Consider the following 25,552-nt stretch of genomic DNA (forward strand, 5'->3'; position numbering starts at 1 on the left):
TTGGAACAGGGGTCAGCAAACTATAGCCAACAAGCCATAGATGTTGTTTTTGCTTTCACGTTTTTAAAGGGTTGGCGAGAAGAAGAGAATGTGCTAGATATCTTGAGTGGCCTGCAAAGCGTGAAATATTTACTCACTGACCCTTTGGAGGAAAAGTTTGCTGACCTCTGGTTTGGAACATCAGGGAAGCTCCTTTAAGGAGATGGAAGCCAAAGAAATATAACAGTTGTTGTTGGGTGCTGTCGAGTCAACTCCAAATCGTAGTAACGCCATGTGACGGAGAAGAACTGCCCCATAGGGTTTTCTAGGCTTTAATCTTTACAGAAGCAGGTCACCTGGACTTTCTCCCAGGGAGCCGCTGGGTGGGTTCAAAGTGCCAACCTTTTGGTTAACAACAGCCGAGTGTTTAACCATTGTGCCACCTTATATAAGAGTTAGCCAAAAAAAAAAAAAAAAAGTATTGTCTTCAAAATCTTGTTAAGGAAACTTGAAAAATATTTTAGATTGTATAAACCTCTTTATTAGAGCTTGGCTCCTTCTCCAGAAAAGGTGAGGTATATTCAAAGGGCATGAAACTATAAATAAGAGGTTCTTATGCTATTCTCTATCCTCTTTCCTCAGTATTCCTTTACTATGTGGTTGGTTTGATTTCAAAATACCTCCAGCTTATTTTCATCTTTCTAACCCTGTGGCTTTCTCAGGTCATGGCCAATTGTAAGCTGCACTGCTAGTAACAATAATAGCAATTTATATTAATTGCACATTTACTTTTGTGTCAGACATCCTGCTAGATACGTGAAATCCACTCTCGTACCTAATCCTAACGATTCTGCAAGAGGAGCGCTATTATCTGCATTTTACAAAGAAGGAACAATGATCAGAGAAGCTACATGGCTTGCCCAAGGTCATGTTGCTAGTAATCCACGGAGCCGGGACGTGAGCCCAGGTTGTCTCACTCCAAAGACTGGCCTTTTCCTTTCACGGCACCTATCAGTGCAGGCTTCTCCTTTCCACTCCGCCACATCTTCCCTCCTTTCACCCCCATTCTCTCTACTCTGCAAACAGAAACCGTGGTTTTCAATTTCCTTTGAAAGCTCAGTGTGTGAGGATGAACCCCGAAACCCATCGCCGTCATCTATTTTGACCCATAGCAACCATTTCTCTAATATGCCATGTAGCCTGTTGAGTGGAATTGATTTTCTAGCTTTCTAACTAATCTCTTATCTGCTCCATGTGATAGCAATTTTTGATAGCTCCATTATGCTCCAGTTTTCTAAATTTATTGTTTTAATTTCTTCTGCTAAAGACAGATTTTAAATGAGTTTAATAATGCAGCCATTTAAGAGACATCATTAATTTCATATTTCTCTTCTTGGAGGGATAGGCACGTTTTATCTTTGTTCTGCCTTTTCATAGCCTTCAAAGAGTGAACTTCGAGAAGTTCTTTTTCTCTCTGTTACCTCCTTTGACCTGGACAGTGAGAGTTAGTAGCAAAAGCACCAGGCGTGGATCCAGGAGACCAGAAATGCAGTGCCAACATGTCTTCTGGCCAGCAGAGTGGTACAGACCAGTCACTGATCTTCTCTGGACCTCAGGCTCCTCATCTTGTAAAGCTACGGGGCTGGACTCAATATGTAAATTGGAAAGATTGATCAATTCACTCATGTGTCTGTATTAGTCAGGGCTGAGTCAGGAACTAGAAATCACACCGGTTACTTGAACCAAAAACAAACAAACAAAACAAAACAAACCTGTTGCCTACTAGTCAATTCTGACTCATGGCAACCCTGGGTGGTGCAGTTTGTGCTCAACTACTAATCTAAAGGTTGGCAGTTCAAACGCACCCAAGGGCGCTGTGGAAGAAAGCCCTGGTGATCTGCTTCCATAAAGATTAAAAAAAATAAGAAAACCCTATGGAGCAGTTCTACTCTGTAACACGTGGGGTTGCCATGAATACTTGAGCAGAAGACTTTAATATAAAGAATTATTAACTGGATAAGTGAAATGGTTACAAAAAACTATCCCAGAAGCAGTGAATTCAGAGAGCAGCTACCCCTCTAGGGCTGGGGGAGGAAAGAGAAGAGGCCGGGATTATCGTCAGGAGCCCCACGGAGCTGAAACTCAGGCCTCTGGGAGGGGTTGCTGGCTGGCTGGTGCTGGTGTCGGGGAGGAGGGCAGGGCCTCGTGTGGCTGATTCTGCGAGTGTTGGGAAAACCGAACTGGATTTAGCTGCTACGATGAAAAGGCATTGCTGCCGCCCGGGTGAGGAAGTATCGCTAGGGTGAAGCTGACGGGAACTGGAAACACGAGTCTTTTCTTCGTTCTCTAGCCTGGAAGCCTCCCTCTAGTGCCCCCTATTGGCAGAGTCTAGCAGGGAGCATCTGGCCAAACAGCCATATCGTCTGTGGACAAAGTAGGGTCCAGAAGGGTGGCTTTGGAGCTGAGAGACAATAGCTTAATATCTGGCACGATGCTCATTATTGAGACTGCAAACTAGTGGTCTAGATGCTACTTTTGGCCACTGGGCACATATGGTTCGTAGATGTGTCTAGTGTGACCTTCACAGTAGTTTAATACAACCTTTGTGTTAGGGTTTATGTGTTTAAAGGAGTCGTTGGGTGCTGCAAATGGTTAAATGCTGGGCTAGTAACCAAAAGGTTGGCAGTTCGAGTCCACCCACAGATGCCTTGGAAGCAGGGTCTGTCCATCTCCTTCTGAAAGATCCCAGCCATTGAAAATGCTATGGAGCACAGTTCTACCCTGACACACATGGGGTTGTCACGAGTTAGAACTGACTCGATGGCAGCTGATTAGGTTCTTGGTTTTATGATTTTGATCGGAATATCTTCTTCCTGGGGGTAATCCATATAATTTCTTATTTCGTAATTTATTTGTACCCGTTGCCGTTGAGTCAAATCTGACTCATAGTGACCCTATAGGACAGAGGAGAACAACCCTTAGAGTTTCGAAAGAGCGGCTGGTGGATTTGAACTGCCGACTTTTTGGTTAGCAGCTGCACTCTTCACCACTGTGCCACCAGGGGTCCTCATAATTTACACTACTTAAAAAGAAAAAAAAATTAAATAAATTAATGGAAGGCAAATTGGAGTTTAGTAATCAGTTAACAAATGTGGTAGCAGAGGGTGGGAGATGTTTCAGAGAGCCCAGGAGGAAAAGCCCCAGGAGAAACCAAGTGCCCTTGCCAGTGGTGTCACTAGGGTTGGTGGCACCCAGTGCGGTAATTCATGGTGTCATCCCTCCCCCCATGGACCTCATCCTGGATCAGATCTAAGCAATGTTTATTATCAATTTTAATCATAGAATAATATGTGATACAGTTGTAAGTTGCTTAAATATAATATTTCTTAGATTATACGAATACTAAGAACAAAATCGATTTGTAAAATTTTTCTACATTGAATTACAACATTACTAGTACATAAGCGGAAGCCTTTTTTGATTTTTCTCCTTCTGTTCCTTTAATTACCACTTCATTCTCAAAAAAGTTATGGATAGAGGTTCATGAATACTGATTACCACAATATGGTAGCTAAAACACCAGAAAATTTGACAAGATCAGTGACTATAAAAACGCTGGCAGCAGCAAAAACAACAGTATGCTTGTAGTGTGTGCAGACGAGACCTCGTGATTTGAAGCGTCATTGTAATTGGGTAATAATGACAGCTCTGACTGGAGGGCATTAGAAGGTTCAAAAAGTTAATTAGCATAGCTTTAGCCTTGTGTGTGTATTGATACAGGTAAACTGGCCTTACGAAAAATGTTTTTATGACTATATTTAACTACAGGAATTTTGTATAAAAAATAACAAATTTCTGCTGAAACATAGCACACAAATTTTGGATGTAGTCATTTTGATATCACCCCCTCTGACAGTGTCACCCAGTGTGATCTGGGACCCCTGCATCCCCCTAGTGAAGCCACTGGCCCCTGCTCTGTTTTCTGATCAGGAGACTAGTGAGCAAAAAATTTGTTAGTGAGTGGTTAAGTCTAAAGCCCAGGGGCAAAATGAGCTGAATAAAAGGCTGATTCCTCTTTACAAAAAGACTGAGTCAGCTCCTCCTTGTTCAGGACTTTTCTATGTGCAAGCTGAACTCTGCGAGTGCACGATTGCTTCTCCTGCTCGCCCAGGCCCACCCAGGCACTTAAGTGTGTCTGGGTTTATATTTTTAATTTGAATATCTTTTTTCTGAGGAAATCCATAGAACTTTATATTTATGATTCACACTATTAAAAAAAAAAAAGACGGAAAGTAGCGCAGAGATTATTGAGTTCAGTCTTCAGTTTCCAAACTCAATGGAAAGGCTCTGAGACAGTGGGAGGAGGTTTTTCCCCCAATCACACAACCAATGAAAGAGCTCTTCAGTTCCCAAGGCCGGGATCCTCCTCACTTCCCCTCACTGTGTTTACAGGAGAATGGGTGTGCTCCGGCCCCTCGCTACTCAAAGTGTGGACTGTGGACCAGAAGCATTGGCCTCACCTGGGAGCTTGTTAGAAATGCAAATCTCAGGTCCACCCGAGACCTGTGAATCAGAGTTTGATTTTAATAAGACCCCCAGATGATTCGTGTGAAGAGGAAAGTTTGAGAAGCCCTGAAGCTCGTTCCATTGAAATAACAGAAAAAATAACTTATTGGGTGCTAGTGTTTTTCTCTGAGGTGGGACCAGGGTGTAGACATTGGCTCTCAGTAGCTCTCTGGCCTACTCCTCTAACTCTATAGTCTCCCCCATCCCCAATTTTTTAAAGTTTTTCTCTTGTTGAGAACATACTCAGCAGAATACATACCTATTGCAGAGGAAAAACTCCAAGTTTGCTTTAAGTAAAATAAAGTGGTGTGTTGGAAATGTACGGATTATTTCAATGGGAAAACATGGGCTCCACTGAAGTGAAACCAATGAATTTAAGATGGTGCTGTTGCAGAGCCCTAGCAACAGGGCAAAATCAGGAGGTATAACCTACAATAATCTGATTGGTGGACAATGAAATAAGAGAATTAAAGGCAGAAAATTGAGAAGCAGTGTTTTGGATGTTATTGGTTACAAAGTTACATTTGGCAAAATGGGATTGGTTGACAAGAAAAAATATTGTGGGATATGATTAATGTTGTAATGACAAGTCTTGGTTATAAGACTTTCACATAGGATTACTCATGGGAACACATTTTATATATGAACAGATTTTTCTGGGGGTGGTCTGTGTGTTACAGGGTGGCTACAAAGCAGATATCCTGAGAACTGTTAGAATAACTCGCTTAAGGCAAAACATTTCCTGAGGCTGTGTTGTACTAAAGGTTTGATAGCTATTTAATATCCCTGGAGACAATGTGTGCCAGCCCTGCGGGCTGACCACAGAGAAAAACAGCTTAGTAAGCGGATCTAGCTTCTGTTACAAAGGTTAACTGCTCTGTAGTTAAAGCTACAGTTAAAGATGGGGTTTGGGTCCCGGCTTTAAATAAGCCATTTTACTTTTAGTCAAGTGCCTCTAAGACATATACCAATTCAACGGTTTCTACACATAAAGTTCAGTGACACTGATCCCATTCTTTGAGTTGTTCATCCATTCCCACCCTCCTTTTTTAAATTGTTTCTCCCCCATTAACAGAAACTCACTGCCCGCTAAGCTTCCTATTTAACCTTTTGAATTGCTGTTGTCAGTTTGATCCCCTATAGGTAGTTCTTGAAAAGAGAACAATGCTCAATCCTGACCCCAATTCATGGACCCACACGCACACACATAACCACACTTACATGCAGCAATACGTGTGTTCTTTGTCTCTATCACACACACACACACACACACATACTCGGCAGGTCCCCCACATGCACTATGCTCTACTCAACTGAACTACATGCACTCGCAGTCAGTTGCCCAGACATTCCAGGCTTTCTTTGTGCCTCCTTGTCTGCACCTGCTCTCTGCCATTGTCTTTAATGCACTCCCCCAACCATCAAGATGGAAACCTGGCTACCTTCTGTTTGTCCTTCAAGAGCAGCTCAGCTCTTAGAAGCTTCCCACATTGAGCAAGGTGTGCTCCTTCTCTGTGTTGTTAGAATACTGATGTATACCTTTATTGGAGCACTTTTTCTCATGGGGAGATAATCATAGACTTTATTGTTTGTCACCTTGAAAGGGAAAAACCATCTTCTACTTAGGAAAGAGTGAACTAATATAGAGCTAAGAAATCTGACCAGTGCTTATCTATAAGGAGCCGTGAAGTATAGTAGTTAAAAGCATCACCTTTGGAGTCAGAATTCCTGGATCCAAATCTTGGTACTTTTACTAATAAAACCTTGAGATGCTACTTAATCTCTCTGTGAATCAAAATCCATTCCTTCTCTGCAAAATGGGGATAGTAATAGTATCTACCTCACTGGGTGGTTGTGAGCATCAAATGGGGTAGGAAAACAAAACAAAACAAAAAAACCCAACATTGTCACTGAGTCAATTCTGACTCATAGCGACCATACAGGACAGAGTAGAGCTGCCCCATAGGGTTTTCAAGGAGCGGTTGGTGGGTTCAAACTGCCGACCTTTTGATTGGTAGCCAAGCTCTTAACCACTACACCATCATGGCTCCATAAATGGGATAGAATTGCCTGCGAAATGCTTAGACCAGAGCCTGGCATTTTTGTAAGTGCTCACTCTATGTTTGCTATTTTGCTGCTATATATACTAAAAAAAAAAAGGCTCCTTAAATTTGATAAGCACTGTCTGTCTAGTTATCTATGGCTGCATTACTTTGTGGCTTAAAGCAACAACAGTATTTATTTTGCTCATGAATCTGCAATTTGGGCAGGACATGGCGGCTCCATTGCTCCATTTAGTGTCTGCTAGGTGTCATGAAGACTGAGGCTGGAATCATTTGGAGGCTCGCTTATTCACATGTCTGGTGGCTGATGCTGGCTGGCAGCTGGGACTCGGTGGGGCTGTGGCTAAAACACCTATGCCTGGCCTCTTTATGTGGATAGGGCTTCTTCCAACATGGTGGCTGGGTTCCACTTAAGTGCAAGGATCTCAAGAGAGGAAGCGCCAGATGGAAGCTGTATGACCCTTTTTAACCTAGCCTTGGAGGCCATGCAGTGGCACTTCTGTTGCTTTTTCTTTTTTGGAAGCAAGTTATTAAGCCCAGGTCATAGACAAAGGGAGGCGAATTAGACTCCGTGTTTTGGTGGCAATAGTGTCAAAGAATTTTTAGGCACACTTTACAGTAAATCAATGCCCTTTTATCAATATGGGGCAAACTTGGTGGAGAACAAGGTGCTGGTTGGGGCAGAGAAGGTTGGCAATGGGTTTTTCCTAGAAGTGGTAATGAGATAAATAGCCAACTGCAGCGTGGAGGTTTGACCTGCATCAGTCGAGCTCTCTGCACTCTTAAGCTGATGACATCTGTATTAGTGTCACTGAAACATGCAATGTACCATCTCAGCCTCGTTTCTCTGACTGATAGTTTTCTCCTTTCCATTTCTATTGAATGGGAGGCTCCCAAGGAAAGGACCAAGGGAAAACATTGTGAGGGCATTTAGCCAAACCAGTAGGAACTTTCAGACCAATTGTTTGGAGTTATGTAGACAAGATATCCAGAAAAGGGGCTTCATTTTTTACTACGTTGACTGAATTTACTCTACATTTTAATATGGTATAGTCACATTTATTTGGGAAACTTTAAAAGGCCAGGTTTTCCTTAATTTCCACTTTTCTTCCTTTACTGTCTACCATGGAAACAGTATTTCTCTCTTTCTCCCTCCCTGAATGAGAAAATCATCAGTCAGAGAAATGAGGCTGAGATGGTATATTCCATTTTTCAGTGACACTAATGAAGATGTCATCAGCTTAAGAGTACAGAAGGCTCAACTGATGCAGGTCAAGCCTCTATGCCTCAGTTGGCCATTTAACTCATTAGCACTTATAAAGAAAAAAACCCATTACCAACCCCCCTTCCTCCCTCACTCCCTCCCTACCTCTCTTTCTCCCCAACTTCCTTCCTTTCCATCTTCCCCAAAGGTTTATTGGGCAGGTGTCATGCAGAAAACCACAAGGCTTTTGTTGGCTGAATGCTATGCTGGAAGTACTTGGAAGGAATGGGACTAAACTGAGGCCAACAAAGGTTGGAAGCTGAGCAGACCTAACTTGGAAAAAAATATCCCCTCCCTGCCCTGACTCTAGAATTCTAAATTACTAAGTTCAAGGAACTGTTTAAAACTCCAGTATGAGTTAGATTGGTGGTGCTATCCAGGGGTTTGTCTGGAGGTAGGAGAAGAAGGGCAGGCTGTTCAAGCTTCGGGGCTCATGGTTACCCATGGTCATGGTATTAGATGGGTTGTCAAGTCATAGGAGGGAGAACCCACTTCCTTCCTGGGGAGGGCCTGGTTGGACAAGAGTTTTACAGTTGGTTGGGGTATCAGATCTGACAGGAAATTAGCATGGGGATGAGGATCCTGGGACCAGACACAAGGCCAGTCATGTAGACTTGCCTTATCATATGAGAGTAATAGGGAGGTTGCAGCCTGAGGCTCACCCAGGCATCCTGACCAAATTCATTCTTGGTGGAGACGGAACATAGGTGCAGAAGATGGCTTTAAGGTACTCTCATGGATGGCTAAGGCAGTCCTGTGAGGCAGTACTCACCATGGCTCACAACCTGGCAAGGCTAAGTCTGCAGGGAACAGATGTTGAAACCCTTGCTGGACAGGGCTGGATCAGGCAGATAAACTCATAGTCTGGAAGGAATAATCAACCCATACATTATTACAATATAGTATGATGCATACTATTGAATGAGTTTTTACAATCTTAACTCATTTTCTCCAGTGTCAGTGATCTAACAGTGGAAAACTGTTCAATACGTGTTCTGATCTGTGGGTTGGGAAATTGGTGAAATAAGGAGAACCAGGAATCTTCATGGATCCTGATCCTCACCATTTCCCTTTTCTGTGTGTCTTCCAAGTATCCAGAGAAAGCTCAGGGCCGGGAGGAGCAGAGGTTCAGCAAGTGTCTACTTTCTTGACTCAAGAAGCAGGACTGAACAGAGTCAGAAGGAAACTGCCTACTCTGCCCAACTCTAAGGAGATTTATAACATTCTGCAAAGCTGGAGGGAAGGAATTAGGCAAAAGATGTTTTTTCAAGCAATTCATACCAACATGAATCCAAACCCAACCCACTGCCGTCGAGTCGATTCTGACTCATAGTGACCCTATAGGACAGAGTAGAACTGCCTGGAGAGCTTCCAAGGAGCGCCTGGCAGATTCAAACTGCCGACCTTTTGGTTAGAAGCTGTAGCACTTAACCACTACCAACGTGGATATGCTAGAAAAAGGCACGGAGCCTGAATGCTTTAATTTCATCCCAGGGGGAACTCACTCAGTAATGAAACCAAAATCAAGAGTTATAAATAAGAATAAACGATTCCAGGTGTTTTTCTAAAAAGCAATTTTGTGATTTCCCCCCCCTAGCTTTTGTAGATTCTGATAGTCATAGTAAATATTGCCTTTAAACAGTTCAGCTGCTTTTAAACAATGACCTATGGATCAGTAGTGGACTGGCTACCTAAGAATCACCTGGGGGAGGCCTTGTATACCAGTTAAAATTAGAGTCTGAGTCTTACTTTTGGAAATTCTGACTTAGAAGGGTGGGATTGAATACTGGTGTGTGTGCTTCAGATAGATCAGCCGTGTTTGGTGACAATGATCTTTAGCCTGTGGCAACCATCCATTACTGATAGGGGAAAGTGATTATAAGCGTTGCTTCAGGTGGTCAGTTGAATCGCGTAAAATAGATTTAGGTATTTTGAGGTGTGGAGGTGGCTATAGTACATAAAAAAAAAAAAATTATCTTAGGAGAGCTCATTGCCGTGCTTACACCAGGGCTGGACGATGGTAATATGAAGGTCTACCAGAGACCTCAAGAGTCCTACCAGGACATCCCTGGAGGCCCCTGAAGGCATGGTGGGCTCCACTATAGACTAAAGGCATCATGGAATCCATCTCAGCCTGAGTCTAGTCCAGAGGTCCACAAACTATGGCTCACAGGCCAAATCCAGCCTACCTAGTTTTGTGAATAAAGTTTTCTTAGGACACAACCCCACCCATTTATTTACATGTTGTCTATGGCTGCTTTCTTGATACAACAGAAGAGTTGAGTAGTCACAACACAGGCCATCTGTCCTGCAAAGCTGAAAATATTTAATATGCAACCCTTTATAGGAAGTTTGCTTACCCATGGTCTAGAACATTGGACCTTGTGCTGTGGTGTAGAGCACAGAAATGGACCGAAGGGCTGAAGTTCCTCTTTTCAAACTGACCAGATGATAAAATACTTTTTATGTCTGGGATGAGTCCACCTTTGTTCAAACGTTCCATGTCAGTGAGGTTTTCCTGGACCATTTATTTAAAATTGTAACCTCCCATCCTGGCGCTCCCCATTCTCCTCTCTGCATTTTTTTTTCATCTATAACCGTGGTGGCCTAGTGGTTAAGACCTACGGCTGCTAACCAAAAGGTTGGCAGTACAAATCCACCAAGCGCTTCTTGGAAACCCTATGGGGCAGTTCTCCTCTATCCTATAGGGTAGCTATGAGTCAGAATCCCAGTGGGTTTTTTTTTTTACAACCCATATTGGTAACTAACTTACTGTATATATTTTATACTTCTTAAAAAAAATTGACTCTATCCTCCAACTAGAATGTAGTTTCCCATAGGCAGAGATTTTCATGTGTTTGTTCCCTGCTGTATATCCTCAGTTGCTAGAACGCTGCCTCCTTCATAATAGGCATTTAATAAGTGTTTGTTGAATACATATAGAAAGGGAGAGTAATAGGCATATTTCATAAACAACACCGTATCCTGAAAAGGGGAAAAAACATAGTTCATGACTTTGAGCAACACAGAGGTTAATAGTTACAGTGCAGGTGAGTGAAGAAAATCTAGGTAGTGAAAATAGTAGGATGTTGTTGTTGTTGTTAGGTGCCATCGAGTTGGTTCTGATTCATAGTGACCCCACGCACAACAGAACAAAACACTGCCCAGTCCTGCGCCATCCTTACAATCGTTGTTATGCTTGAGCTCATTGTTGCAGCCACTGTTTCAATCCACCTCGTTGAGGGTCTTCCTCTTTTCTGCTGACCCTGTACCCTGCCAAGCATGATGTCCTTCTCCAGGGAGTGATCCCTCCTGACAACATGTCCAAAGTATGTAAGATGCAGTCTTGCCACCCTTGCCTCTAAGGAGCATTCTGGCTGCACTTCTTCCAAGACAGATTTGTTCGTTCTTTTGGCAGTCCATATGGTATATTCAATATTTTCGCCAACACCACAATTCAAAGGTGTCAACTCTTCTTCGGTCTTCGTTATTCATTGTCCAGCTTTCACATGCATATGATGTGATTGAAAATACCATGGCCTGGGTCAGGCACACCTTAGTCTTCAGGGTGACATCTTTGCTTTCCAACACTTTGAAGAGGTCCTTTGCAGCAGATTTACCCAATGCAATGAGTCTTTTGATTTCTTGACTGCTGCTTCCATGGCTGTTGATAGTGGATCCAAGTAAAATGAAATCCTTGACAACTTCAATCTTTTCTCCATTTATCATGATGTTGCTCATTGTTCCAGTTGTGAAGATTTTTGTTTTCTTTATGTTGAGGTGTAATCCATACTGAAGGCTGTGGTCTTTGATCTTCATTACTAAGTGCTTCAAGTCCTTTTCACTTTCAGCAAGGAAGGTTGTGTCATCTGCGTAATGCAGGTTGTTAATGAGTCTTCCTCCAATCCTGATTCACTGTTCTTCTTCATGTAGTCCAGCTTCTTGTATTATTTGTTCAGCATACAGATTAAATAGGTATGGTGAAAGAATACAACCCTGACGCACACCTTTCCTTACTTTAAACCAATCAGTGTCCCCTTGTTCTGCCCCAACAACTGCCTCTTGATCTATGTAAAGGTTCCTCATAAGCACAATTAAGTGTTCTGGAATTCCCATCCTTCGCAGTGTTAACCATAGTTTGTTATGATCCACACAGTCAAATGCCTTTGCATAGTCAATAAAACACAGGTAAACATCCTTGTAGTATTCTCTGCTTTCAGCCAGGATCCATCTGACATCAGCAGTGATATCCCTGGTTCCACGTCCTCTTCTGAAACCAGCCTGAATTTCTGGCAGTTCCCCGTCCATATGCTGCTGCAGCCATTTTTGAATGATCTTTAGCAAAATTTTGCTTGCGTGTGATATTAATGATATTGTTCTATAATTTCCACATTCAGTTGGATCACCTTTCTTGGGAATAGGCATAAATATGGATCTCTTCCAGTCAGTTGGCCAGGAAGCTGTCTTCCATATTTCTTGGCATAGATGAGTGAGCACCTCCAGTGCTGCACCTGTTTGTTGAAACATCTCAATTGATATTCTGTTATTTCCTGGAGCCTTGTTTTTCGCCAATGCCTTCAGAGCAGCTTGGACTTCTTCCTTCAGTATCATCGGTTCCTGATCATACGCCACCTCTTGAAATGGTTGAATATGGACTAATTCTTTTTGGTATAATGACTCTGTATTCCTTCCATCTTCTTTTGATGCTTCCTGCATTGTTTAATATTTTCCCCATGGAATCCTTTACTATTGCAGCTGGAGGCTTGAATTTTTTCTTCAGTTCTTTCAGCTTGAGAAACGCCGAGCGTGTTCTTCCCTTTTGGTTTTCCACCTCCAGCACTTTGCTCACGTCATTATAATACTTCGTCTTCTCGAGCCATTAAAAATCCATTGCCTTCTTGCGAGGCCCTTTGAAATCTTCAGTTCATTTACTTCATCAATTCTTCCTTTTGCTTTAGCTGCTCGATGCTCAAGAGCAAGCTGCAGAGTCTCCTCTGACATCCATCTTGGTCTTTTCTTTCTTTCCTGTCTTTTCAATGACCTCTTGCTTTCTTCATGGCTGATGTCCTTGATGTCATTCCACAACTCGTCTCGTCTTCGGTCACTAGTGTTCAATGCGTCAAATCTATTCTTGAGATGGTCTCTAAATTCAGGTGGGATATACTTTTGTGTTATCCTACTATGACTCAGGGTCATAGTAGGATAACACAAAAGTTATTCTTTCTTTTCCTGTCATAGAGCAAACTGGGACCTAACTTCAACGTAATTAATCAGCTAATTGGAGCGCTTTGCATTAGGTTGGTCCTTCCCAGCACGTATCTGCATAAATAAAGCATCTGCAGGTGCCTGAGAGGCTTCCTTTCTGTGAAAGATGATTTGTGTTCATTGTTTTTTTTACAGTTAAGGCTGGGCAAAGGAGATTTCCATCATTTGTATTAGATATTTTCTCATTATGAAAGATCTGCACAGAATACTTCATAAGTTTACTAAAGACATATTAAAATAATGAAAACTAAAGTCCTGATACATACTACAACATGGACGAACCTTAAAAACTCTACACTTAGTGAAATAAGTCAGTCGCAAAATGACAACTATTTTATGATCCCACTTATATGCCACTACCTGTCTGTCAGTTTGTCATACTGTGGTAGATTGTGTGTTGCTGTGATGCTGGAAGCTATGCCACTGGTATTTCAAATACCAGCAGAGTCACTCCTGGTGGGCAGGTTTCAGTGGAGCCTCCAGATTAAGACAGACTAGGAAGAAAGGGCTGGTGAACTACTTCTGAAAATTAGCCAATGAAAGCTCTATGGATCAGCACAGAATGTTGTCTGACACAGTGGTGGAAGAAGAAAAGATGGCGCAGGACTGGGGAAACTTGTCATTCCGTTACACATTCATGTGAGTTCTGTTTTACATGTACATGTATTGGAGCCAATTTAATAGTAAGTAACAACAACCACCTATATGAAATATCTAAAATAGGTAAATGTATAGAGACCATAGTTTATTAGTGTTTGCCAGTGGTGGGGGAGAGAGAGAAAGAGGGGGCCATTGCTTCGTAGGCATTGAGTATCTGTTAAAAGTGATGGAAAAATATGGAAATGGATAGTGTTGATGGCTGCACAGGATGAAGAATGTAATTAATGCTACTAAATCTTACATGTAAAAATGTTGAAATGGCAAATGTTTTTTATGTATGTACTTGCCACCATTGTCTTAGTTACCTACTGCTGCTGTAACAGAAATACCACAAGAGGGTGGCTTTAAGGAAACCCTGGTGGTGTAGTGGTTAAGTGGACGGCTGTGAACCAAAGGGTTGGCAGTTCAAATCCGCCAGGTGCTCCTTGGAAACTCTATGGGGCAGTTTTAATCTGTCCTTTTGGGTCGCTATGAGTCGCAATTGACTCAACGGCACTGGGTTTTTTGGTGGCCTTAAAGAATAGAAATTTATTTTCTCACAGTTTAGGAGTCTAGAAGTCTGAATTCAGGGCACCAGCTCTAGGGGAAGGCTCTCTTTCTGCCAGCTCTGGGGTAAGACCCTTTTCTTTTCCAGCATTCCTCGGTTCCTTGGCGATCTTCACATGGCATCTACTTTCCTCCATCTGTGTTCCCTTGTCTGTGGGTCTATGCTACTCCTTAAACCCAGAAGTAATTAGGTTTAGGACACATTCTACACTGATATGATCTCATTAACATAAAAAAAATCCTATTTCCGAACAGGATCATATCCACAGGCATGTTGTTGTGTGTCATCCAGTTGATTCCATCTCATTGCAACCCTATGTAATAGAGTAGGACTGCCCCATATGGTTATCTAAGCTGTAATCTTTATGGGACCAGATCACCAGGTCTTTTCTCTCGTGGAGCTGCCAGTAGGTTTGACTCACTGACCTTTCAGTTGGCAGCTGAATGCTTAATCATTGTGCCACCAGGACTCCTTTCCACAGGCATAGGGGTTGGGATTCCAACACCTGTTTTGGGGGACATGATTCAATCCATAACAACAACAGTAATAAAAAAAATATGTATGTAGTTCACTTAGCACCAAACTAAAACCAAACTCACTGCTGTCGAGTTGATTCTGACTCATAGTGACCCCACTTAGCACAATGGATGGGAATTAGTCAGCACTGTGGAACAGTGGTTAAGAGCTCAGGCTGCTGACCAGAAGGGTGGCAGTTCAAATCCACCAGCTGCTCCTTGGAAGCCCTATGGGGCGATTCTACTTTGTCCTAGAGGGTCGCTATGAGTCGGAATCAAATATTTAGTAGAAAAGAGTTATCCATATGCTTCTGGGGATTTTGTCACCTCTACAAGTGTTCTGACTTTCATTATAACACCATTAAGTGTAGCTAAAACCACCCATTATCATGATACTTAAGTGAACTGATTCTATTATAAAGCAAGTAGTAGTCACATGTGTTTAAGAAAGGACAGCTCATTGCTATTTTCTTCCACAGTCCTTTTAGAGGCTTGGAAAAAGTCCTTCTTGGGTTGTTAATAAAATATCGGTCCTGTGGGGTACAAATGGTTAATGGGCTTGGCTGCTAATCACAGGGCTGGAGGATCCAGTCCACCAAGAGGCACCTTGAAAGAAATGCCTGGTGACCTACTTTTGAAAAATCAGCCACTGAAAACCGGAGTACAGTTCTACTCTGACACACATGGGGTCGCCATGAGTTGAATTCAACTCAATAGCAACAGATGGTTTCTTGTGTTGGTAATCACTGCTTTTGACGTGCTCCATTTTCTCCCTTCCCAATGCTCTCCATGCCCTTTTTCCAGGCTTTTCTCCTGGAAATTCTCACATAGCCCCTCATACGAGAACTTTTGTAGCATAAATATATTTTCTTACTTGAAAATAAAATTACGACATTTTCTTTGCCTGTGCATCTAAAAGCATAATATTTAAGAAGGGTACCTCACCCCGGTTACAACTGAAGTATTTTAGTATGTGTGAATCTGGGTAAACCTGGTGAGGCTATTTTTTGGAATAACAGTTTTAAAAAGTCACATTTGAATAGCACTTCTAATTTGCCACATGCATCTTGTCCCACTTCACCTTTATGTCTCTGACACTGAATTTTTAGGATGGGTAAAAATGGGTGTTGGATTTCTAAGACATCGGATGGTTTCTAATTTCTGACTTTCTCTCTCTTCCTCCCAGGGCTGATAGTCTACCTAGGAATGATGGCCGGGGCCTTTGTCCTGGGGGGCCTTGCTGATAAATTGGGCAGGAAGAGGGCTCTCAGCATGTCTCTGGCCGTCAATGCCTCTTTCGCCTCCCTCTCCTCCTTCGTGCAGGGGTATGGAGCCTTCGTCTTCTGCCGACTCATCTCCGGAATAGGGTAGGTAATCAGATAGCATGCCTGGGCACTCTTAGACCAATGGTCCATGCATTCCAACAGTATAGTTCTGAATGGTGCCTCCAGAAACCTTGTACTCAGTTTTTTGTCAACTTTCAAAAATACAATGAAGTTAAACCTCAGGAAGGAGTTAGATTGTAAAGTATGGCGAAAATTGCCTGAGACTTTTTCCCACATGCAGTGAGGAACTGCCTGGCTGCTCCGTCTTTGCTTAGCAATCTTGACTGGTTAAAGAGGCATGGCTTCTTAATGAAAGCTCATGCTTGGAGCCTCCCAAATTCATTGGGTTATTTCACCAGGGAGCCTAAGGGTGGAGTATAAGGCAACTTTGTTTCTGCTATCACCATTTTTCCTGTATGGCTTGATTCTTTCTTTCTGGCATTTTCCGTTGCAGCATTGGAGGTGCGCTGCCCATTGTCTTTGCCTATTTTTCTGAGTTCTTGTCTCGGGAGAAGCGAGGAGAGCACCTCAGTTGGCTGGGCATCTTCTGGATGACTGGGGGCATCTACGCATCTGTGATGGCCTGGAGCATTATTCCACACTACGGTGAGTGCACTGGCCTTAAAGTGGCCCAGGGGGCCTTGTTTCTATGGTACCTGCATCCAAACAAGCCTTCCTGTTCTCAGCCTTATTCCCCATACTCACATGCAGTTCCTGTATGTGACCTTGATCTTTCTAAAGAACTTCTAACATGGCAGACACATCACTCATTTCAATACACATGTCTTTCTGGAAACAATGCAATCAGTTTGTCCTCCTACCCTTGGAACCTCCCTCCTTCTCTCTTTTCCACCCTCTTTTTGGGATAGCCCTGGTAAGGAGCCCTGGTGGTGTAAGTGGTTAAGCACTCGGCTGCTAGCCAAAAGGTCAGTGGTTCACACCCACCAGCCACTGCATGGGAGAAAGATGTGCCGTTCTGCTTCCGTAAAGATTTACAGCCTTGGGAACCCTATGGGTCGGTTCTGTTTTGTCCTATAGGGTCGCTATGAGTTGGAATCGACTTGATGGCAATGGTTTTATTTTTTATAGCCTTGGTGGTGCAACGGTTAAGCAGTCAGCTACTAACGGAAAGGTTGGTGGTTTGACCCCAACCAGTGGCTCCTCGGGAGGAAGACCTGGCCATCTGCTCCCGTAAAGAATACAGCCTAGAAAACCCCATAGGGCAGTCCTATTCTGTCACGTGGGGTCCCTATGAGTTGAAAAGGGCGTACAACGACAACAACATCCATCTTCCCATTCTTTCTTCTTTCTTTTCTTTTAACTGAAAGGATTTCAACCATTGTCTTCTCCAGCCCTCCTTCCGCCAGCAAATTAGATTTTGGTAGCCACATTTTAATGAAGAAGTAACAGAAGCCAAGAGCAGTTGGTGACTTGCCCAAAGTCACATGGCTGGCAGGTAGTGGGGGAGACTAGAATCCTGACTCCCCCTCTGGTACAGCCCACATTCCACTCTAATGCCTTCCATCCCTCTTGTTGGGCTGCAGATGTGTACCAGGCAAGATACTCTTACAGAAAGGTCACGGTTTCAGCCAGGACAATTTTATTATCCTGGGTAATTGTGAACACTGGATTCTCTGGACAGGGACCTCGCAACATTAACTCTCACTATTGGTTTTGTCAGTAATAAAGTAGGGAGAAGGCAAGAGTTTTGAATTTGATTATGCCTTCTGAGTACACTAGGTAATAATATCAGCATCCTGCAAAATCAATTTGTGTGAAAACTGAAGCATGGGTTAACTAGGGATTATGGGGCTGGGCCTTGCCATCAGTTAGAACCCTGCAGTCACAGAGCAGCCAGTCCAAAAGGGTGGAGCAGACATCTGGACTCCTGAAGCTAAACAGACGTCCCAAGGTGTGCAGATGGTTAACCCAATCAGCTGCTAACCAAAAGGTTAGTGGTTCGAGTCCACTCAGTGATATTTTGACAGAAAGACCTGCAGATCTACTCCTGAAGAATCAGCCACTGAAAACCTTGTGAAGCGCGGTTAGACTCTGACACACATGGGATCCATGATTCACAGTTGACTTGACAGCGACTGGTTGGAAGCTAATCAATACTTCTCTGCCAGTTCACTTCTTTGGTGTCCTTGTTTTAAACCTGACCCTCCGTGGTGTGTGTTCTGAGCTAATAGGGACTCCATGTATATCTTTATAAAAAGAAACTTTGGTCTAGACAATACCTACTGTATTAGTTAAGATAATGCTGAGTATATCACCCTGATAGACTGATGAACCCTGAACTCTCAGTGGCTTAACAGAGAAGTTTCTCCCTCATGTAAGGCCCAGACGGTGTTTCTGATCTGCAGGTGGCTCTGTTCCAGCAGTATTTCAGGGACTCAGACTCCTTCTATCATGTAATTCTGCCATCTGCAACCTGCGCCTTATAAGGTCTCTGGTTTGGGGAAAGAGCATGGTAGTTATTCATGGTGGTTTAATGGGTAAGCCAGGAAGTCGAGCTCATCATCTCTGCTCACATCCGTTGCCCACACCTTACTGCAAAGAATGCTGGGAAAAGGAATCTAGCTATGTGCCTAGAAAACAGAGGAAATGAGTTTGGGAACAACATGTAGTCTTTGTCATATCTAGTATTTGAGAACTCGCTGGATTTTGTATCTGAAATGGAGAAGAAATAGGAGCAGGAATAGTGAAATGAAGAGTTTTCCAGATAATTCTGTCACTATAGGCAGTTCTTCACAATTTTAGAGACAAAATTGCATTACTCCTGATAACAGGCTGTGCACTCTATCCTTCACCCAAACTCACACTTTGATTATCTTGTATATTGTGCCTTTGGTTATATGGTTTTGAGAAATTGCCTTTTTCCTGCCCACCAACACACACTTTTTGATATAATATCACTTCCTCTTATAACTGGTCCGACCATGTTGATGCTAAGAAACTATTTCCAAATTTAAGTTGAGTGACTGAAAAGCTTTTGCAGGGGGACAAATAAAACCTGAATAAATGCTGAGCCAAGACAGTGGTGCTGTGCGACTCGGGATGAGTCACTCCACCTTGCTCAGCCTTCATTTTTTCACCTGTAAAGTGTAGAATGTAGCCATTCATGCCAGCCCTAAAGTTTGGTAATTCCTGGGATGCAAAGGGGAGTGTTTAGAACATTTTCAAGATGATTCTGACACTTGGACTAGCTTCCCTCCTGGCAGCATTAGCAATTGCAGGCCTCCTTTTTGCAGATACCTTGGAAACATACACCTCACACCAAGGCAGTGCACAAAGGTCTTTGGCCTCCTTTTGATTAGATCAGCTCAGGTTGTGTCTACCTCAACCAATCACTATACCCTAGAGGATAGCAGGTCCTTCCTGGAACAGGGAGTGTGGTTAGTCCCACCCAAACCACATGTCTGCACCATAGTGGGTGTTGGGAATTGAACTGTGTCCCCCCAATATATATGTTGAATTTCTGGCCCTTGTAACTGTGGATGTGATCCTGTATGGAAATAGGGTTTTTATTTTGTTATGTTAATGAGGTCATGTCAGTGTAAGGCGGGTCCTAAACCCAATCACTTCTGAGTTATAAAAAGACCAAGATAGATATAGACACACACATAGGGCAGGACAGATGCCATGTGATGGCCCTCAACAAGGCAAAGAGCCTGGGGCTACCGACAAGGAAGGAATTAACGCAGCTGAGACCCTGATTTGGACTTTCAGGCTCCAGAACTGTGAGAACATAGCCACCTACTTGTGGTATTTGTGTTACAGCGGCACTAGGAAAGGAAGACAGTGGAGAGGAAGGGTGGGAGGGGTCTTGTGAGGTTGGACAGGCAGCCCATAATAATCACTTTAAACTGCATGCTTTTCTCACTTTACGTGCACGCTCACACACACACACGGTAATGTCTAGGTGTCTGGTTGCTAAGAAATCTCAAAGAATTCAGGTTGGGAGCATGCTGATCAAGATTCCATGAGATTTACTGAACGATTTGTATAGAAATTGTCAAATGGGAACCTAATTTACTGTGTAAAATTTCACTAAAAACACACAAAAATATTATTTAAAACGAAAAGATTCCATGAGATGCCTAAGGCGGGGGGGGTGGGGGGCCCACAGCTGCTAGCTGATCCCTGCTGGTGGACAGAGGAAATTGTGTATTTTATCCCAAATGGACAAGACGTTTTGCCATTTTATGCCCATGTGATATCTGTGAATTTTAAATTACACAGTGAAACCTGTGAGAGCTGGAACTCGATGGGACTGCCCTGCTTACCTGGATCTCACACGTTTTCTACCTTAGACAGGGTGCAGTCTTAACACTTCTGTTGCTCGTTTTAGTGGAAAATACTTGAGTTTTCCTTCTCTGATAGATTTCCACCTTACACAGATTCCGGCTTTCGCAGGTTCTACTGCACTTTAAAATAGAAGCCTCTTGGATGATCATGCTGAATCAAAACAGGCTTTAGCTAGGAGGAAACTCTTCCTACAAATACAGTAGACTAAAATCACAGTGTAACAAGAGTGATTATTTATTTTAAGCCTCATTTTACCACGGCCAGATGTTTTGTTCAGAGAGAAGCAGATATTTGATGCTACTTCTCAATATGCCTAAGACAGTAATCCTCTAACATCCCTCCACTAAGAGGGGCCAACACAAGAAGTGACTGTAGGAAAGAGACTGATGTTTGCGTACGGCTTGTGTAACCCATTGAATTTCTTTTGTGGGAATGCAATGATGGTAAGTCTTAGCACCAGGAATTTGGGTGACTGACTCATTGAGAGAGGAAATTACAAAACTCAGAATGTTTTCCTGGGAACTCATGGGCACGGCCCAGAAGCAATGAATATATAATGGAAGATTAATTTTGATTATAGTCAGCACCACCAGCTGTTGTGAAATCCTGATGGAGAAAAGTAGGGCAAGCTGAAAGATCAGAGAGTGGAATAATCCCTGCTTCCAAATTACTATGGTTCCAAATATTTGGAACCACTTCACTGTTTAATTTTATTTAATTTAAGGCCCCAACGATCTGCCTAGTAAATATGATAAGTGCAGATGACTGAAATCACCATAAAAACCACAGAGGCATGAGGGAATAATGGATTTCAGATCATTTATACATATTATCATAAAGAACAAAAAATTTCCAGGCAGAGTGTAAGCCTTTGTAAATGCGCCTGCTGTGGCCCTTTTTGGTTCTCCACCCGAGTTGATTGTGATGCAGTTTTGATCAGCTTGACTTCTAATTACCCCAGAGTAATTTGTGGATATGAGTTGAGAATGTGTAAACATTGCTATGGTTTTATCTTGCCTTTTTCTACTGTTACTCCCAGGAGAAAGGAAAGGCTTTTAAATTAAAACGAAAAGAAAAACCCAGCAAGATGAGGAAGAGAAGAAGCCACACTGTGATTTGAAGAAAAGTGATTTGACTCTGATTGAGTGTGTTGGATGAAGTGCCTGTTCTGTTGCTGGGGCCAAGTGTGTTAAAGTGGCCACAGTCCTGCTGATTTTCCCAGCTGCCTAGTCTTTTAATTGTGCAGATAGAGTAGGCAATATCTACAGAAACAGCAGATATTGGTAAGGAGTCCATTGCAAGTAGAACACGTTGAACCACAGAGGGTGAGTGTTACAGACTGAATTGTGTTCCCCCAAAATATGTATCAAAGTCCTGACTCCTGTACCTGTAAATGTGATCCTGTTTGGAAGTAGGGTTTTTCTTTTGTTATGTTAATAAGACCATACCAGAGCAGGGTGGGTCCTAAACCTAATCACCTCTGAATTATAAAAAGAGTAGAATAGACGAAAAGGCACACAGGGGAAGATGCCATATAAAGACAGACACATACAGCAGATGTTTCTACAAGCCCAGGAACTCTGAGGATTGCTGCAGTTACTAGAAGCTGAGATAGACAAAGAAGGACCGCTCCTACAGCCATGCCCTGAATTCAGATTTATAGCCAGCTGACCACCACCCATCTGTCAGTTTGTCATACTGTGGTGGCTTGTCTGTTGCTGTGATGCTGGAAGCTATAACGTTGGTATTTCAAATACCAGCAGGGTCATCCACAGTGGACAGGTTTCAGCAGAGTTTCCAGACTAAGACCGAGTAGGAAGAAAGCCCTGATGATCTACTTCTAAAAATTAACTGATGACAACCTTATGAATCCCAACAGACCATTGCTTGATGTAGAGCTGGAAGACGAGCCCCCAGTCTGTAAGGCACTCAGAATACACAGTGGCCGCAACAGTGGTCTTGAGCGTAGCAACGACTGTGGAGATGCTGTAGAACTGGGCAACATTTTGTTCTGTTGCCATGAATCAAGGCCTACTGAACAGCAACTAACAACAGCAGCTTCCTGAACTGTGAGGAAAAAAAGATCTGTTCTTTAAAGCCCCCCACTTGTGGTGTTTTTCTGTTTGGACTGCATTAGGTGACTGTGACAGGGAGTAATGGAGAAGTCAAACATAAATCCTGCCCACCACTACAGTTTGCCAGTGTATTTGTTGTTATTGTAATTTTTAAGTAAACTAAATAGTATATTTTTAAGTATTCTGTTTTTTAAGTAAATGAAATAGAAATTTTACGTCTAGAGGATTATTACCTTCTAAACTTTAGAAATCAATGCACACACACACAGCAGACACATACACACACATACACATACATACACATGCACACATACACACAAACACACACACACACACATTTGGTCTTTTTTAGAAAGACTTGAAATTGTCTTCAGAGGTACTTTGAGTGGCCTAAGAAATCAGACTATTTTATACCCTCGGCATTTTTTTTTTTTAAGCCATTCTTTTGCTCATCTTTATCTTATTTCAATATCTCTGACACTAAATGTCATGAAGCTATTTTTAAAGGATCCACCCTCAGAACGGGTGAATTATTGTTGGTTGCCTGGAGCTTTCACACACAGTGAGTCTGTGGAGGGATCATTACCTGCATCTACAGATGGGCAAACCCATGGCCACACTGAGGCGATACAGCCAGGATTTGAATCCTGATCTTTGTGACTGTGAAAGTCTGGGCTCTTTCCACTATGCTACCGGTCTTTAAAAGGGAGAAGTTTGCTGCCCTGGAGGATATTCAATAATACTGTGTTGTAGATCCCGAAGGCAGTTTCTGACAAGGGATTTTAGAAATGCTTTGAGCAATTGCAGCTTTCCATTTAAAAAAAAAAAAAGGGATTCATTTGAATATAAAAGTTCAGCTTCTTTTTCTTTTTTTTTAAAAAATAGTCATATTAAGATTTACAGTGTTTTTCAAAGTGTGGTCCTGAACTATTGGCATCAGAATAAACTGGAGCTGGCATTGCCCTTGGACCTGGGAAAGATGGCTCCCTGATGGAAGCCCCATGCCTTATAAGGCCCCACTCTGGCCCCCCTCTAACCACACTCCTTCCCATGAGGCAAGGAGTCCCTGAGGGTAGGAGGACGTGTGCACTGGGAGCCATGGCCCCCTTCCAGACCAAGTTCCAGCTACCCAGAAACCTGAATTCCCACTAAGCTCAGAATCAAGACAAGGACACCCATTCTCATCAAGGTGGTGTGTGTGGTGGGCCCATTTATGTCAGCCTGAGGCCCCTCACTCTGCCAGAGGGCCTGAAAGCTGGGCCAAGAAGGGATCCCACAAAGGCAGGTCCTGTGCAACTCTGGGCCTGGCCTTCAATTTGTAATTTGTCAAGGTAGGCAGGAGTTGTTAGTTGCTGTCGAGTTGGCTCTGACGCATGGCAACCCTGTGTATAACAGAATGAAATGTTGCCTGGTCCTCTGATATCTTCATGATCGTTGATATGATTGAGTACATTGTTGTGGCCACTGTGTCAATCCATCTCATTGAGGGTTCCTTCATTTTACTTTACCAAACACAATGTCCTTCTCCAGTGACTCATCGCTCCTGTTGACATGTCCAAAATAAGTGAGCTGAAGTCTCACCATCTTTGCTTCTAGGGAGGCAGAACATATTTTATTCAATAGTCTGTTAACTTAAAGTTGAATATGTAGGAATATAGGATATTACCTCTATCAGTACTATTATCCAGGGCCCTGCAAATGCCACGGCAGGCCTACGCAGGAATTTGTCAAAATGCAGATTCTCAGCTTCTATACCAGACTTGCACCTGAAGCTTTGGGGGTGCAACTGGGGAAATCTGCATTCTCACGTGCCCTCAACTTTGAGAGTCAGCCCTTTACAGTTGCTCTTTGGTTGTGGAAGAGACCATGTACAAGGAATCCTCAGTGGCTGCTTCTTCACAGGCTGGGGCTTCAGCATGGGGACCAGTTACCACTTCCATAGCTGGAGAGTGTTTGTCATCGTCTGTGCTCTGCCTTGCACCGTGTCCATGCTGGCCCTGAAGTTCATGCCAGAGAGCCCAAGGTTTCTGCTAGAGGTGAGTCATGCCTTCCCTACCCATGCATGAGAGACTGAACCAGCAACAAGAGTCCTAGCCTTGCTTCTTTCAGCCCCTCAGTTCCATGCCCTCTCCTGTTGGCACAATGCTACCTTCCCCCCAGTTGCAGAGCTTGCCCATCACCAAATCTGGGACCCTCCCTGTTTGTGATGGCTACATGGGATGAACTCATGAACTGTCAGAGCTGGAGAGACTCAGGGTTCCTTGGCCACAGGGAGAGAGAGCCACTCTCTGAGGCTAGGCAGTGGAGGAAGGGCAGCTCCCCAGGCTGCTTCATGCCATCCACTTTCTCCAGAGGTCCCACTATGAGCCTTTTAAAAAGCCGTGTGATGCTTCTCAGTGCTGCAGTGGGGTCTATGATAAAGCTAGTACCTATTGCAAGCCCTCCAGGATTTGCAGCTCTGCAGGGCCCCTACCTAGCAGAGGGCTGCTCCCAGTATTCTGAGAGATGAGTCCTTCGAGCCTTCCAACTCTGAGGAAAGCTGGTGCTTGCAGTGGTCAGACAGGCCAGAGGCTGGCAGAGGAACAGCAGGACTCCAATTCAGAGTCCTCTTACATGCCTCCTTCTTGAGCTCTCTGCAGAATGATGCTCCATGGCTAATTCCCTCTTTGGTCCCATTGAGCAGGAGGCAAATGCAGCATGAAGTTTCTTAACCAGGGTTACCACAAAGTTCACATTTTGTTGTGTCTTTGCCTTCATCTCATCATTGAGGGACACACCTCCCACTTGCTCTCTGTTGAGCCCAGCAGTCGATTCTACCATATAACTGTGAATGGATAGTCATAGTATAAAAAAATGGTAATAATGCCAAGCACTGACACCATGAAGGTACAACCCTATTATTATTTCAACATGGGCTGGGCATGGAAAACTTGTCTTGGTCTTCATGAGTCCAAACAGTAATGAGTCCATGTCCAATCACCT

General features: G+C 43.2%; 1 protein-coding gene across 3 annotated transcripts in view; it reads left to right on the forward strand.

Annotated features, from left to right (window-relative positions):
* Positions 1–25,552, forward strand: part of SV2B (synaptic vesicle glycoprotein 2B) — a 229,158-nt gene that overhangs the window by 169,911 nt on the left and 33,695 nt on the right. For all 3 annotated transcript variants that reach the window (XM_049906115.1, XM_049906117.1, XM_049906116.1), the window contains exons 3-5: positions 16,046–16,226; positions 16,639–16,790; positions 24,473–24,606. In XM_049906115.1, the coding sequence (XP_049762072.1) occupies positions 16,046–16,226; positions 16,639–16,790; positions 24,473–24,606 (467 nt within the window). The remainder of the gene's footprint in view (positions 1–16,045; positions 16,227–16,638; positions 16,791–24,472; positions 24,607–25,552) is intronic.

The sequence above is a fragment of the Elephas maximus genome, chromosome 13, assembly GCF_024166365.1.
Source record: "Elephas maximus indicus isolate mEleMax1 chromosome 13, mEleMax1 primary haplotype, whole genome shotgun sequence".
Taxonomy (NCBI): Eukaryota; Metazoa; Chordata; class Mammalia; order Proboscidea; family Elephantidae; genus Elephas; species Elephas maximus.